The sequence below is a fragment of the Podarcis melisellensis genome, assembly GCF_964234715.1.
Source record: "Podarcis melisellensis genome assembly, chromosome: 16".
Classification (NCBI taxonomy): domain Eukaryota; kingdom Metazoa; phylum Chordata; class Lepidosauria; order Squamata; family Lacertidae; genus Podarcis; species Podarcis melisellensis.
In genome coordinates this window covers 39406218-39420638 of record NC_138533.1, presented here as the reverse complement: position 1 = coordinate 39420638, position 14421 = coordinate 39406218, and the positions used below count along the sequence as shown (strand labels likewise).

The 14421-nt window shown below is 44.6% G+C and overlaps 1 protein-coding gene across 19 annotated transcripts in view; it reads left to right on the top strand.

The window, feature by feature from the left end:
• The window catches only part of NCOR2 (nuclear receptor corepressor 2), a 343395-nt gene that overhangs the window by 141443 nt on the left and 187531 nt on the right, over positions 1-14421 (top strand). For all 19 annotated transcript variants that reach the window (XM_081892760.1, XM_081892767.1, XM_081892762.1 and 16 more), the window contains exon 7: positions 11743-11799. In XM_081892760.1, coding sequence (XP_081748886.1) covers positions 11743-11799 — 57 coding nt within the window. The remainder of the gene's footprint in view (positions 1-11742; positions 11800-14421) is intronic.

The following is a 14421-nucleotide window of genomic DNA, read 5'->3' as shown; positions in this document are numbered from 1 at the left end:
CTGGATATATTGGGTGGGAAAATACCAGGTCCTGTTAAACCCTTAGCAGATTAGAGGCAGCGTACAGAGGGGTTTCCCACAGTTACTCCCCACAGTAATCCTGCATGGGAAGGTTGAATCAAGATCCCCACAATTTGGCCCAGGCCGTTCAAGCACTGAGCTCCCTGGTTAAGTGAGGGTTTGAAAGTAGATTTGACACTCACTACATCATCGCCATGGTAAAAGAATAAAAGGCAACAGAATACATTGCGTGCTGTCCTGATTTCCAGGAACTCTGTGTTCCAGAAAGCTCCTCCTGGGAGTAATCTGACTAGCTCCTTAAATAATCAAATGTTCTAAGAACACCTTTTAGAGCAAATTCCTACTGGGGTGTAGGAAGCAGAAGCCCCTTGGGACAGTGAAAGAGCTACGATCATTGAGACTGCAGCTCATGTGAGGTTAGTTTAGCCAGCTAGGCGGGGTATAAATAATAAATTATTATTATTATTATTATTATTATTATTATTATTATTATTATTATTATTATTATATTTTCTTACTTTTTTGGTTCTGAAATGCTTTTTCAGGAAGGCTCTCTGAAGGTTTTAAGCACAGTGAGTTGGCAACTTCAGTACACCAAACTTGGATGCCCATATCTTTAAGTGGCCCAGTGTGATATTGTACTGATCCATAGGAATGCAATAAGCTGCCTTATGCTGAGCCCGTCCATTAGTCGACTTGGCTCAGCATGTTGTCCACATTGGCTGACAGCAGCTCCCCACCATGTCAGTCTGGGGGGTCTTTCCCAGTCCCACCTGGAGATGCTGGGGGCTAAACTTGGGGCAGGTGCTCTACCCTTGAGCTGTGGCCCTGGGCTAGAGGCAGCAGCATCCAGCTATTTGGCCTTCTGCATGATGGAGCAGTCAATGTCACCATCAAATTTATGCCGCTCTGGTATCTATTACTCAGTGACAGTAATGCCAGTGACCCTGCAAGGTGTCTGAATGTGCAGTGATATTTCTGTCAGTGTTGGGTTGTAGTAATGAAACGGTAGCGCCAGTAAGGAAGGGACAGAACAGTGTGATTCATTTATTCTGCTAGGATACTCAGGTTTGGGAGAGTCTGGCTGTGGGATGAATTGTATGGACAGATCAACACTATTTCCTGTCTTGCTGAATTTAAGAGGAAGTCTCCATTGCTATGCATTGTGTCCTGCAAGAAGGTCTCCATGCCTGGGAGAGTTGGGCAGGGGAATTTTCTGAAGAATGTCCCTTTTGCTTTTCTGTTAGCAGGAATTTGCCTGCTACTTATTCTATGGACTAAAGATATTTTACTCTGATGCCAAAGAGACTCAGAGCACAGAGAAATCAGAGCCCCGGAGGGAAGCTGTGTATTTACATTCCAACTGTAGTGTTTATGTACAGATTGAATGGTAGAGGAAATATTTGGACTAGCATTTCCAGAAACGAAAAAAATGTATCACCGTCTCAGGGCCTGGTTTGAGGCCACATGACGCATTCACTTTGCTGAGCCTAAGCAGCTCTGGGTCTGTTCAGTGCCCGAATGATAGACCACCTAGGGACCCAGTATTTGCCACTTTGAATTTTATAATTGAAGAAAGGGAGGGTATAAATGCAATAAATGAACAAGGAATTCATTAATGTTGTAGTATAGGTGACAATGCAGTTTGTCCTGTGGATCTTCAGTGTTCTAGGAAGAGAGGCCATTTTCAGATATTAAAGATAGACAATTGATCATCTGTAAACACACACACACACACACACACACACGGTCACACTTGAGTGTGACCAAGAAACAAGCCAGGCTAAAATATGCAGATGAAGAAATAGGGCCATGTAAATAGAAGGTCTTTTTTTGATAATGTCAAGTATCCCCCAGTGACTGAGATCAGTGAGGTTTAACTTCCACTTAGTGGTTCAACAGTGACAGATCCCCACCATATGTCCTGTGAACTGTAGTTTCCCACTCACAGAGCTATGATTCGCAATAATGCCCCCAACAGGCTACAGTTCCCAAAATTCTTTGGGGGAAATCACATGCTTTAAATGTGCTTTAGATGTGCTCTAGATGCATGGTGCAGATCTGCCCTGGGTCTCTAAGGTGCATTTTGCATACCCTACTTTAAATTTGGTAGGCCTCCTAGGAGCCAGCCCCACTCATGGACATGCCCTGTAAAGGTACTCCTTAAATTTGTCTTGCTGATTCAAGTATGTCCCTGATTCAAGCATGCTTACTCAGAGCCCTACTCCACACTTAGTTTATACTTTATGAGTATTTGGAAAACTAGGATTGAGTTTCTGATAAAGGAACCTTTCTGCACTTGCAGCAAGACTGTTGTGTGACTCAGTATGGCCTAGCTGACTTGCCGCTCTGCTATAAACATCTTTGTTCTTACCTACCCAGCAGCTCTGAGGGTGGGAACTGTACAGCTGGTGGCTCTTTGCTCTTTGCAGTATTGCCTGCATACACCAAGTGCACTCAGAAACATGCCTTTCTACGGATTCAGGGTGAGACGGTGCTTGGAATACTGTGTACAGCTCTCGTTGCTGCACTTCCCAAAGAATATTGCAGAGCTGAGGAGAGGTCCAGAAAGGAGCAGCCAAAATGATCCAGGGGTAGAGTGATTCCACTGTGAGGAAAGACTTTTTGGTTTAGAAAAAAAGGCAAGTACAGTGGTGCCTCGCAAGACGAAATTAATTCGTTCCGCAAGTCTTTTCGTCTTGCGAGTTTTTCGTCTTGCGAAGCACGGTTTCCCATAGGAATGCATTAAAAATCAATTAATGCGTTCCTATGGAAACCGCCTTCAGACCAGGTCCGGGGACAGTCTGTCCCCCGACCTCTTCTGAAGGCCGGCAGGGGGCGAAAGTCTTTGCTTCCCCCCCCCCCCCCGCCTGCCTTCCCGGGAGAGCGGAGAAACGCAGCGCTTCGTTTCTCCGCTCTCCCGGGAAGGCAGGCAGGGGGGAGCAAAGACTTTTGCCCCCCGCCCGCCTGCCTTCAAAAGCTATCCGGGATAGCGGGAAGCGCTTCCTTGCTATCCCGGACTGCTTTTAAAATGCTGGCGGTGGGGAGCAAAGTCTTTCGGCCCCCGCCGGCCTTCCTGGACCTCTTCTGAAGGCTGGAGGGGGGGGAAAGGCTTTGCTCCCCACCGCTAGCATTTAGAAGAGGTCCCTGGAGATTTCCCTATGGGCTTTCTTCTTGCGAAGCAAGCCCATAGGGAAATTCGTTTTGCGAAGCGCCTCCAAAACGGAAAACCCTTTCGTCTAGCGGGTTTTTCGTCTTGCGAGGCGTTCGTCTTGCGGGGCACCACTGTAAGCGGGGGTAAGATAGATGTGTATAAAATAATGCATGTCATAAACAACATGGGTAGACTGACATTTTCCCCTCTCTGTCATAATACGAGAACTCATGGACATCTAGTGAGGCTGGATTTGGGAGATTGAGGACACATAGAAGGAAGGACTTCTTCAATTCGCCCCCCCAGGAGGCAGAGATGGCCACCAAGGTGGATTAGGGCTTAGCCACACATACCTTTTGACCCACTCTTTCCAGGCAGAGATCTGTGTTTTAATGCTCAGTGTCTGAACATTTTTGGTTTCCCCCAGGATTTTCCTGCAAAAACTTGTGCTTTACAGCTGAATCGGAGCAAATGTCAACTCTTGATGTTTGTTCCGATTGACCTTTAAAGAAGTGCTTGTACACAGAGTTTTAAATTGAGGTCCGTGCTTGGAAAGAACGGAGGAAAGGCAAGTAGATAAGCCCTGAGATTAATTCATTGAGGATACAGCTATCTCTGGCTACTAGTCATGAAAACTGCCATATCAGGGCACTATGCCTTTGAATACCAGTCAGTGAGAACTATAGCGAGTGGTTTTGTGCCCATGTCTTACTTGTTGGTTTCTCAGAGGCATCTTTGGTCTGATCTAGCACAGCTTTCGTGTGTGCTTATGTCCAGCGTGTATGGAGCTTTTTCCCTGTGAGAGGTTTGACGGAGCTCTAAACAGGGAGTGTACTTTAAAAATAGCAGAATATATTTTGGTTTGTAGACACATTTAATTTAGCAATTGCTTCCAAGGAGGATTTCAAGAGAACACATAGCAGTAATAAAATTGACACTCAAAATAATATCAGGTTGACATTGTGGTATGTAAAACAATAACACAAAACTCCCTCCTCAACACGGTACGAATATGTTCCATATGACCTGCTGTTCGCAGTGTGTCACCGTATTCAGAATCGCCCTCTCTCTGGAAAGGAGACCTCAATGTGATGTAAGCAGAGCATAAATCTTACATGAATGTGCGCCCAGAAACAGTTGAAAGTGACTCACACTTGTCTCATTGAAATTAGTCATAGTAAACAGAAAGTCTGGCATGGCTGATTGTCAGCTTGCAGATGAGATCCTGCCCTGCAAATCAATTTCATCTGACCTATTACCTAATTTTAATGAAGATGCACCAAAGATGTGCAAAGGCTGTTACAGATAAATACCACAGAAGAAGTTTGGAAAAAATTAATGACACTGTCGGGCAGGATACTTTATTGCCAGTGTTGGATTCAAAAGTGACTAGCAAGTATTTGTTCCTAAGCTTACTGGTGTTGTAAGAAATGTAGAAAAAAATGAAGCTGAGTCTGTGCTTGTTTGGTGGAGTTGTGATAAAGTTAGAACTCATGGGGAGAGAATAATTAAAGGTAATGGAAGGATGGTTGGTTATTCCACACCTACAAATCCATTACAAGTTCTCTTGGACTGTTTGAAGGCAGATGCATGACCAAAGTATTTTATTTTATAGTAGAAAAATCTCTGAAGAGCAGCAAAAACATTATTAGCTGCTAAATGGCAAACTTCGGAAGTAATGAACAGGAGTGGGTTAGCAAAACATGGTATGTTGAGGAAATGTCTAAACTCACAGAAATAAGATTTACTTAAAAGTATTATTATTATACTAGTACAGTGGTACCTCTGGTTAAGAACTTAATTTGTTCTGGGGGTCCATTCTTAACCTGAAATTGTTCTTAACCTGAGGTACCACTTTAGCTAATGGGGCCTCCTGCTGCCGCTGCGCGATTTCTGTTCTCATCCTGAAGCAAAGTTCTTAACCTGAGGGACTATTTCTGGGGTAGCAGAGCCTGTAACCTGAAGTGTGTATAACCCGAGGTTATGTATTTGTACATTGTATGTCAGATTAGGAGAACAGGGACAAAGGCAGGAACAGTTTTAAGATTTGCCACCCCCCTTCATTGGTTAAATGAAGCAAAAACCTGATTTTAGAGTTATTTGTGTGTTTTTACTGTTGAAATAGTAAGGGGAAAATGTGATATAAAACTGATATATCTTATCTGTGGAATGCAGTGGAGTTGTATCGCAAATAGTAAATTTTGGTATGTATTACACACTTGTATGTGAGGTGTGTGTGAATGGTTTTGTCCACAGTTTCATTTGTCAGGATGAAGAGCATAGTTTTCAGAAGCTGAGAGAGATGGAAACATCCAATCCAGCATTTTCCTTTTGTGTGTGTTTCTGCATATGCACATGGGACACCTGAGCGGTGCCTGGGTGCAAGCCCTCCGTAACCCTGAAGCCTTCCTTGCCGGTTCTCCTGCCTTTTGCAACCAACTGTGAAGAGTCTTGTCAGCTCACAAAATACGCTCCAGGCCTCTGGGCTGCTCTCTGGGGAGCAGAGATGTGCACAAGAAAAAGAGATTCCTTTCCCTCCCGGAATTAGATCAATTTAAAACCCTATCACTCAGATGTGGTTTGACTAGACTTGCGCTCACAGTTTCCTTTTCTGGCAGTGACTCACCCCCTCAGCCACCCGGTGGCTCCTTTGAGAGTCAGCCTGAAGCTGCAGACTCTGAAAGCGGGTCTTTTGTGGGTGGTAATTCAAGAGCTGACCACTGGATGGCGTCACCGGCTGTGTAACGTGTCCAAGAGACGCTCTCGTTGTGCAGATGGGTTCAGCAAAGACTCTGAAATAAGCTTAGCAGTCACGGAATAAGAGGAGAAGACCTCTTTTGTGAATCAGCAACTGGTTAAAGGATCAGGAAGGTCAGAGTAGGAATAAATGGATAGTTCTCCCAGGGGCAGAGGTGTATTAAGTATACTCTTCTCCAAGGATCGGTGTTGGATCCTAGCCTCTTAACTTGCTCATAAACGATCTATCGTTAAAAATGTTTGTTTGAAATGCCTCCCTGTTTCTTTGTTGTAAGCCACTTCGAACATGAGTGTGTGTGTGTGTGTGTGTAAAAGTGGCATACAGATAAAATGAATGAATGAACGAATGAATGTTAGGGGTAAGCAGTGAGGTAGCCAAGCTTGCTGATGATTCCAAATTGTTCAGGGTAGTTAGAATAGAAAAAGATACAGGGAGCTCCAAAAGGCTGTCCCTAAAATGGAGGAACGGGCAACAAAATGGCAGATGCAGTTCAGCGTAAACAAGTGCAAAGTGATGCATGATGGGGCAAAAAGTATGTCGCATGTACTTTCCTGGGGTTTGAACCTGGTGGTGAGTGACAATAAGAACAACAGCTTGGGGTTGACAAAGGGGTTGACCCAGTGTGTGGCAGCCATGAAAAAAGTTGAATTCTGCGCTAGGGATCATTAGGCAAGCGTTCAGCCACAACTTTGCATACAGTTTGGGTCATCCTGCCTCGGGCAGAATACTGCAGTGCTGGAAAGGATTCAGAAAAGGTCAACCAAATGATCAAGGGGCTGAAGCAGCTGTCCTGCAACAAATGGCTGCAAGGTTTGAGGCTTTTCAGTTTAGAGAAAAGGTAAAAGGTGCATAAGATGAAGAAGGGTGTGGAGAAAGTGAACAGGTACCAGAACCGGGGGCCATCCAACAAACCTGAATATTGGAAGATTTAGGACAGACAACAGAAAGTGCTTTACCATGCCCTGCATTTCACTCCCTTAGGATATGGTGATGGTCAGCAACCTGGAGGCTTTAGAAGAGGATCAGAACAGTCCATGGAGGATAATGGTCACTAGCCCAGTGGCTGTGCTCCCTCTATCATGGCAGACGAAAGATGCATCTGAATATCAGTTGCTGAGAGTCAGAAGTATCCACTAGGACCCCACATATTATTGGAGTCAGGTCATAAGCATCTGACTGGCCACCATGAGAACAGGATGCTGGACTCGCCGGGTCTTTGGTCTGATCCATCAGGGCTCTCCTTATGTCCTTAGGGCTGATTCCCCATAGCTTAAACTTAGCTCCCTAAGCTCTGGCACCTGTTTTCAGTGCAAGGGCTCAGTTTTGAAACCTATAGGTGAGAGTGCCCCTGAGCAAGCATAATTTGTTTATTTGCTTACTTACAAAAATATTTATATACCACTATTCATAAACATGTCATAGCAGTTTGAAACATGCAAAGAAACCATATAACAATAACAAATAAAATTGCTATAATGCTGCTGAACAACTAGAGTCCCCACATCTCCAGGGCCAAGGGGCAAAAGCATTTCTGTAGTGGGTGTTTCCAGACAGACTAGAGACCCAGCACCTCTTTTTCAAGGAAGAGAGCACAGGATATTCGGGAGAGTCTGAGAACTTTGCCCTCTCAACCATCCTGCTGCATTCTGCCCTTGTCACCTGCAGAGTTAAACTTCCCCACTTGAACCATCTTTTGAGGTCACTTGTGCTAGCACCCAAGAAATGTGTGTTGCCAGCTGTGTATGCCCAGATGCTTGGCAGATCAGGAAGCGCAACTTTATCCTTTGTGGTCAGTATTCTGCTCAAGTGGTTAGGCATGAGAAGACTATAATAATGAAAACAGAATAATATTTAGTATTTTAGCCTGTTGACAGCAAGTAGTCAAGATGGTTGCATGGCAGAGGCAAGCAGATCTATTTTGTTGTTGCTAGAACCATGGAATCAGTGTTCAAAATTAGCCAGGCACTAGGCTCATTTTGCACCTGGCTATTGGCCACTTGCGACCAAGTGAAGATGTCCAGGTGCCAGGATGGCTCCGGACATCTCCACCATCTGGAGGTGCATTCCTGGGGATCATTGCATCTTAACTGTTCCCACACATTAATACCATATCCTGTAGAATTCTATCCATTCTATTTAATCTGCACAATTAGAATGAATTTCTGGAACCAAATTGCCCTTTCTGTGCAGCCTGAGCAGGAGCAGTCACCATCAAGAAAAAGAGGTTAGAATAGGCCAATATATGTGGTGTGGACTGTCCCTGGATCAAGTGACTTTTCTTCTTTAAGTTCTCAAAGTTCTTAACCTAGCTCAAGGTTATTATCTTAACTAGCCAGACGTTTAACTGATAGTCCATCATTTGAAAAATAAGACTTTAGAGCTGTCTTACCACAAAATGGCAACTAGACATTCTGTTTTGGTGACTGTAACCTTGGTTTAATGAGCCGTTTGGCACCTAGTTTATATATCTGAGTTTCTAACACCGCTTGGAATCCACCAACTCGAGTCAGGTCCAAGAGAGTGGCTCAGAATCTAGCAACATACTCTTAGGCTAGATAGGTGCCATACATTTAAAGCACACTGTTCCCCTCAAAGAATCCTGAGAACAGTAGTTTTTTTAAGGGCGTTGGGAATTGTAGTTCTGTGAGAGGGATAAACTACACTTCTCAGGATTCTTACAGTTTTCTGTGTGCTTTAAATGTATGGTGTGCATGTGACCTTAGAATTAAGGAGCACTGTGCCTCTGAGCATTCTTGCTTCCACTACCAGTACGCGAAAAATCTGCCTACTGAGCTTTTGCCTTTCTAAATTTAGAAAAGAGGAGGAAAGCTGCTTTGTTGCTGTTGCTAAACAGTTGGGAGCCAGAATCTTTGCTGGTCAACTGCGTATCAGCCCAGATCTATCAGTAGATCTTCATCTACTCTCTGTCCATCCTTGCATATGAATCTCTTAAAGAGGCAGTTCCCTAGTTTGAGATCTAATTGGAACCCAGCACCCTGCATGAAATAAGAACTGTTGCAAATTAGGAAAAAAGCAAGTTGCTGCAAGATTATTGAATGGCCCCCACCCCTGTTAGCAGGTTCTCCCGCCTCCTTACTGACTTTCAGACAAGGTTGCAAAGGTTGTCTATTGCTTTAATTTTGCTCCCTACTTCTCTTGGATCTTTCTCACATTGCTCTCTTCTCCTGCCTGTTTTTATTGGTTACTGCAGGGTTATTCTGCCCTGACCCCCCCCCCCAATGTTACTGGGCTACAGCTCCCATCCATTGGCCATGCTGGCCGGGGCTGATGGAAGTTGGGGGTCTTTGCAACATCTAAGGGCCCCATGTTCCCTGCTGTTGGATTATTACAAGTCACTTAAACTATGGCAATACAGTTAAGTAACATGAAAGAACAATTTGGTTGAATGCTTTGGGAAGGCAGGATGTTGGACTAGATGGAACTTTTTGTCCTGATCCCTTAGGCCTCTTCCTACAATATTTTATTTATATCACGCCTTAGAGTGCACATGCATTATCTCAAAAGTTCATACAACAGCCTTGTAAGGTAGTCCAGAAATGTTACTCCCATACTGCAGATAGTCAGTGTTTCTTTAAGGCCATCTAATGACTTTTATGATACAGGTGGGATTTGAACAGGGACTTATTGGTTCTCTTGACTGATTTGTCACACTCTTGCTTGCAAAGTGGTTATTTTCTACATCCCGCAAAGGGCCAGAAACTTTCAGGTCTTAATTCCCCCCCCCATAAGATCTCTCCATCCATCTTTGTGATGATTAATCCAGAGTAACTTCTTTTTCTACTTTCTTCATTGTTCTTTTTATATATATTTTTCCTGTATTGTAAATCTCTGAGGAGGATTGTTGGTTCAGAACTATGGTTTCTCCTTATGAGACCCTACTGCCCATTCTCCTTTACATCTCATTCGAATGTGCGGCAAATAATAGCTTACTGTTTCATCCAGATATAGCAAACTGTGGTCTGCTCAAAACTTAAATTTTCTATATTTGACAGCCTATAGTTTGCCACAAATTAAAAAGTAGACATCCCCCTGCCCTCCACATGGGCAAGAGAGGAGTGTTTGAGTCCAATACATTATCCAGTTCATTTGCATATGACAAAACAATGGTTTATGTCTGAATGCCCCAGAAAGCCATAATTTGCATGGTGAAAATTAGCTTCAGAGATACCCTGGCTTGTGTGTGCCCTTTTCCTCCTGTAGTGTGATTGTGATGAGGTCTTATAAAACCCTTCTTACAGCCTGCAAACTGTTTAATCTAAACTATGGTTTGTTTGAAACAAGCCAACTTCAAACCGTGGGTTATGAAGCTTGCTTGTTTAAACAAACCATTAACCACAGCTTAAGAGTTTGAGCCCTACATTAAATGGTTCCTAATTGAAATCAGAAGTGAAAACTTCCAAATGTTCCATGTCTATGCTGGAGGAGGAATAGGAAGCAGGAAATGTGCAGGCTCTTGTCACACTAAACTGCAGTATGGTTGAAACACAAACATCTTTTTATTAATTGCACAGTGCCTAGTTTTTAATTTGGATGCTAGCTAATTGGGAGATATTTATAATGAGATTATTACAAACTACATTCCCATGGTTGCATACTCAAAACTGCCAATGCTGATAAGAACTCCCTGTTAACCAGCATGGTCAAGGAATAAGATCCACTCCTTTTGGTGCCATGCACTGGGAAGCTGAAAGGCTGTTAGGCGAGAGCAGGTTTTCCTCAAATGATCTTGATGATGCATCCTCAGAGAGGGGTGTTGCTCCCGCAAGGTGCCTTAAGCCCCATGCTCCATTTGTTGAAGGATTTGTCTCCAGCCCCGTCTGTTCCTGGACCTGCCCTCTTGGCTTTCGTTCCTCATTGGCTTTTAGGTAGCAGGTTTACCAGGCTGTTAGTAAGAATCATCAGGGAAAGCAGCCTGTGTGAGAGTGGAAAGGTCATCTTTTATTTAATCGCTTTGGTGCCGTGAGCCCGTGACTCTTCCAAGCCCTGTTCTGACATGCCCCCTCAAGAGCATGTGTGCTCGTTTTGTGTATATTTCGAGGTAATCTAGCTTGGGGAGGAAAAGAGCAGGAAGATAAAGAGGAGAGGGAGGAGTGCTGGTGGGTGGGTCAGGGCAGATGACCCAAGGATGGTGGTGCTACTCTGCTCACATCCTTTTGACAAGGCCAGTTCCCGGAAAAGGGGGCACGGCAAAGCAGATCTTCCCCTCTCTCCCACAACGGCTCCACTCTTGGATGGCCACTGAAGTGATTGCACAGTACCCAGACAATTTGAAAGTGAAAGAGAATTTGTTTGTCGCAGCGAGAGAGAAAAAGGCTTTTTGACGTGTGAGTGTCTTGTGCTAGATTGCCACTAAGGCACCACAAGTGGAGTATATCCTTTCCCCCGTCCCGTGGTTCATTTTTGCAGCTGAGACCTTGAAGCAGACGTGAGAGTTTTCTCCTGTGTGTGCCTCTTGTTTGGGTTTTTCAGCTTGGCAGCCGTTCAAAGCCTTCCCAGTCTGTGACATTGCAGTGTGTGTGGGAGGGTGTTCTCTCTCTCTCTCTCTCTCTCTCTCTCTCTCTCTCTCTCTCTCTCTCTCTCTCTCTCTCTCTCTCTCCCCCCCCCCCTGCTTTTAACCTTTCTCCTCTTGCCTTGGGGAAGGGTGGGGAGGGAAATGAGGCTAAATCTGTAGGCTCTTTGCCTTTGAGGGAAAATTTGAGGGAGCGGGGAAGCAAGTGAAACCTGCAAGTGTGAGACTCCAGTTGTTAAGTCATTTAGCATTCTCCTATTTTCCTTTTCACTGTTGCAGAAAAAAGCGGAAGCAGCACACAGAATTCTGGAAGGGCTGGGACCTCAGGTGGAGTTGGTAAGTCTGTCTGTGATTTTAACAAATATACATACAGTGTTTTTCTCTCTCCCTACAGCCGCCCCCACCTACCCTGCATGCTTCCTCCCCCCCCCCCTTACTTGCCATCCTCGGAGTTTTGGAGGGTAGCCAAATGGTTGAGAAGGAGGTAGACTGACTCCAGCATCTGCATGATGACGAGATCTGCAAGGAAGCCTCCCTCTGATTTGAGAATGGCCTGATTCTGGTGCAGGAAGCTTAGCAGACAGGGCCAGTGGGCTGAGAACACCTGCCCGGTGACAACAGAATGCAGAGGAAGCTGCCGTACATTGGCCCATTCACTCCAGTATGGTCTGCACTGGCATGACTTATTTTTGAGAAACCCATGTTGGGTTTTAGTAATCACAGTGCTCACAGACCGACTGTTGAACTATCTGTTCTAGGACCTTCCCTGGTATCGATGTTAAGCTTACCAGTTAGTATTTACCTGGGTCTTCCTTTTCCTTTCCCCCCTTTTTGAAGATGGGGACAACATTTGCTTGCTTCCAGTGTGTAGGGACCTCAACTGTTATCCAAGAACAGCAAGCTCCTTTAGTACCCTTGGATTCAGCTCTTCATACCCTAGAGATTCAAATTCATCTAAAGTATCCAGGTGTTCCCTTACTACCTCTTTGCCTATCCTAGGCTGCAGCTCCCTCCTTACATCATTTATTCTGTTATCACCAGGTTGGACATTGCTTTCCTTTTAGGTGAAGACAGAAGCAAAGTAGGTGTTGAGTAGTTCCACCTTTTCTCTGTCCCCTAATAGCATTTCTCTGTCTTCCCCACACAGGGGATCTACCATTTGCTTGTTTTTCCTCTTATTTCGGATGTAGCCAAAGAAACTTTCATTCATAAAGCTCATTATGAGCTTTAGCCAGCCTGACTTTCCCCATGCAACTGTTGGCTACTCGTGTGTACTCCTCCTTTATGACTTCCCCGTTCTTCCATTTCTTATGTGTGCCCTTCTTAACTCTCAGCTCATCTGTAAGCTCCTTATGCATCCGCACCAGTTTCCTTAGATGCCTCCCACTTTTCTTACTTTTGGAATTGTCTGTATTTGAGCCTTCAGTATTTCTCCTTTTAGAAACTCCCATCCTTCTTAGACTCTCTTCTCATTGAGTGTTTCTGATGACGGGATCACACTCAGTAGTTCCTTCAGCTTTTCGAAATTGACCTTTTTAAAGTCCAGAGTGTGTAGCCAATGCTCAGTTTTCCCTTGCCTCTGTATCCTGAAACCCAGGAAAACATGATTGCTTCTTCCCAAGTTTCTGGGTGCTTCCACTTCATCAGTAAGTTCCTCCCTATTGGTGAGGACCAGGTCCAAGATAGGTGATCATCCCCTTGTTGGTTCTTCCACCTTCTGGGAAATGAAATTGTCAGCAAGGCAATGGAGGAATTTGTCAGACCTTAACACTCTTGGCAGAGTTTGAGTCCCAACAGATATCGGGGAAGTTGAAATCCCTATGATTACTATTTCTCTCTTTTTTAATGTTTGGTAATCTGCTCTAGTAAGGCATCATCCAAGCCTTCAGTCTGGCTTGGCGGTCTATAGCAGACACCCACAGGAAGGTCACTGTGGTTTCTCTCTCCTCAGTTTTTACCCATATACTCTCAGTCTGCTTTTCATGCTCCATGTCATGGATTTCTTCACAAGTGTACACATCTTTATATATAATGCTGCTCCTCCTCCCTTCCTGTTCGGTCTATTCCTTTTGAACAGGTTATACCCCTCAATTCCTACATGAAATTTGTTAAATTTAGCCTGCCCAGTGGCTGCAGGAAGCAGCTGGATGTAAATTGCACAGTGAATTGTGGGCAGGGCTCCTTTTGGTCTTTGGCTGCTGCCTTTCATGTCCGGTCGTGACACTCTGGTTGCTGTCTGTGGTTACTAGGCAGCTGTGATGATGCCTTTGGGCTGCAATACGTAAGCGACTTGCACTGTGGCTTATCACCCTGCCTATGAATGAAAGCCACCTAGAGTGCGCCTTCATAAATGGTATGAGGGTGATGGTGGATGTCACTGTGGTCTTTCAGAGTTTTTTAAAAATAAAAAATAGGCTGGTCTCTGGAGCAATTAAATCATTTCAAGTAAAAAATCTTTCCCAACCCCCTTCCCCGCTGTGGGCCTCCCATCCTTTCAAAATTAAACGCTATTGATGTCTTCTGTTGATTTGCTGGTGGGCCTCCTCTCCCTGACTGCATTCACATCCAGGCGGTGGGGGCTCTTTTACCATTTGACACCCATGGCTTCCCCCAAAGAAATCCTGGGAACTGTGGTTAGTTAAGGGTGTTGCCAATTGCACCTCTTGGAGGCGGTTCCCTGACTACTCTCAGCTCCCTTAACGAACTACAGTTCCCAAGATTCTTGGGTGGGGGTGGAGCCTTGGCTTTTAAAATGGTAGAAGGGTGCTTTCACGCTATAGTGTAGATGTGCCCCATTTTACAGTAGTCCATACAATGACAGCTATGTTAACATAGTGTGCTATTAGTTTCTGTTGGTTGGTTCTGTACATAAAGTCAAATACCCCACAAGGATCACATCCCTAGTACTTACCTCTGTGGCTTTGTAGATTTGGCAGTTCAAGTGTAGAACATTGGTAC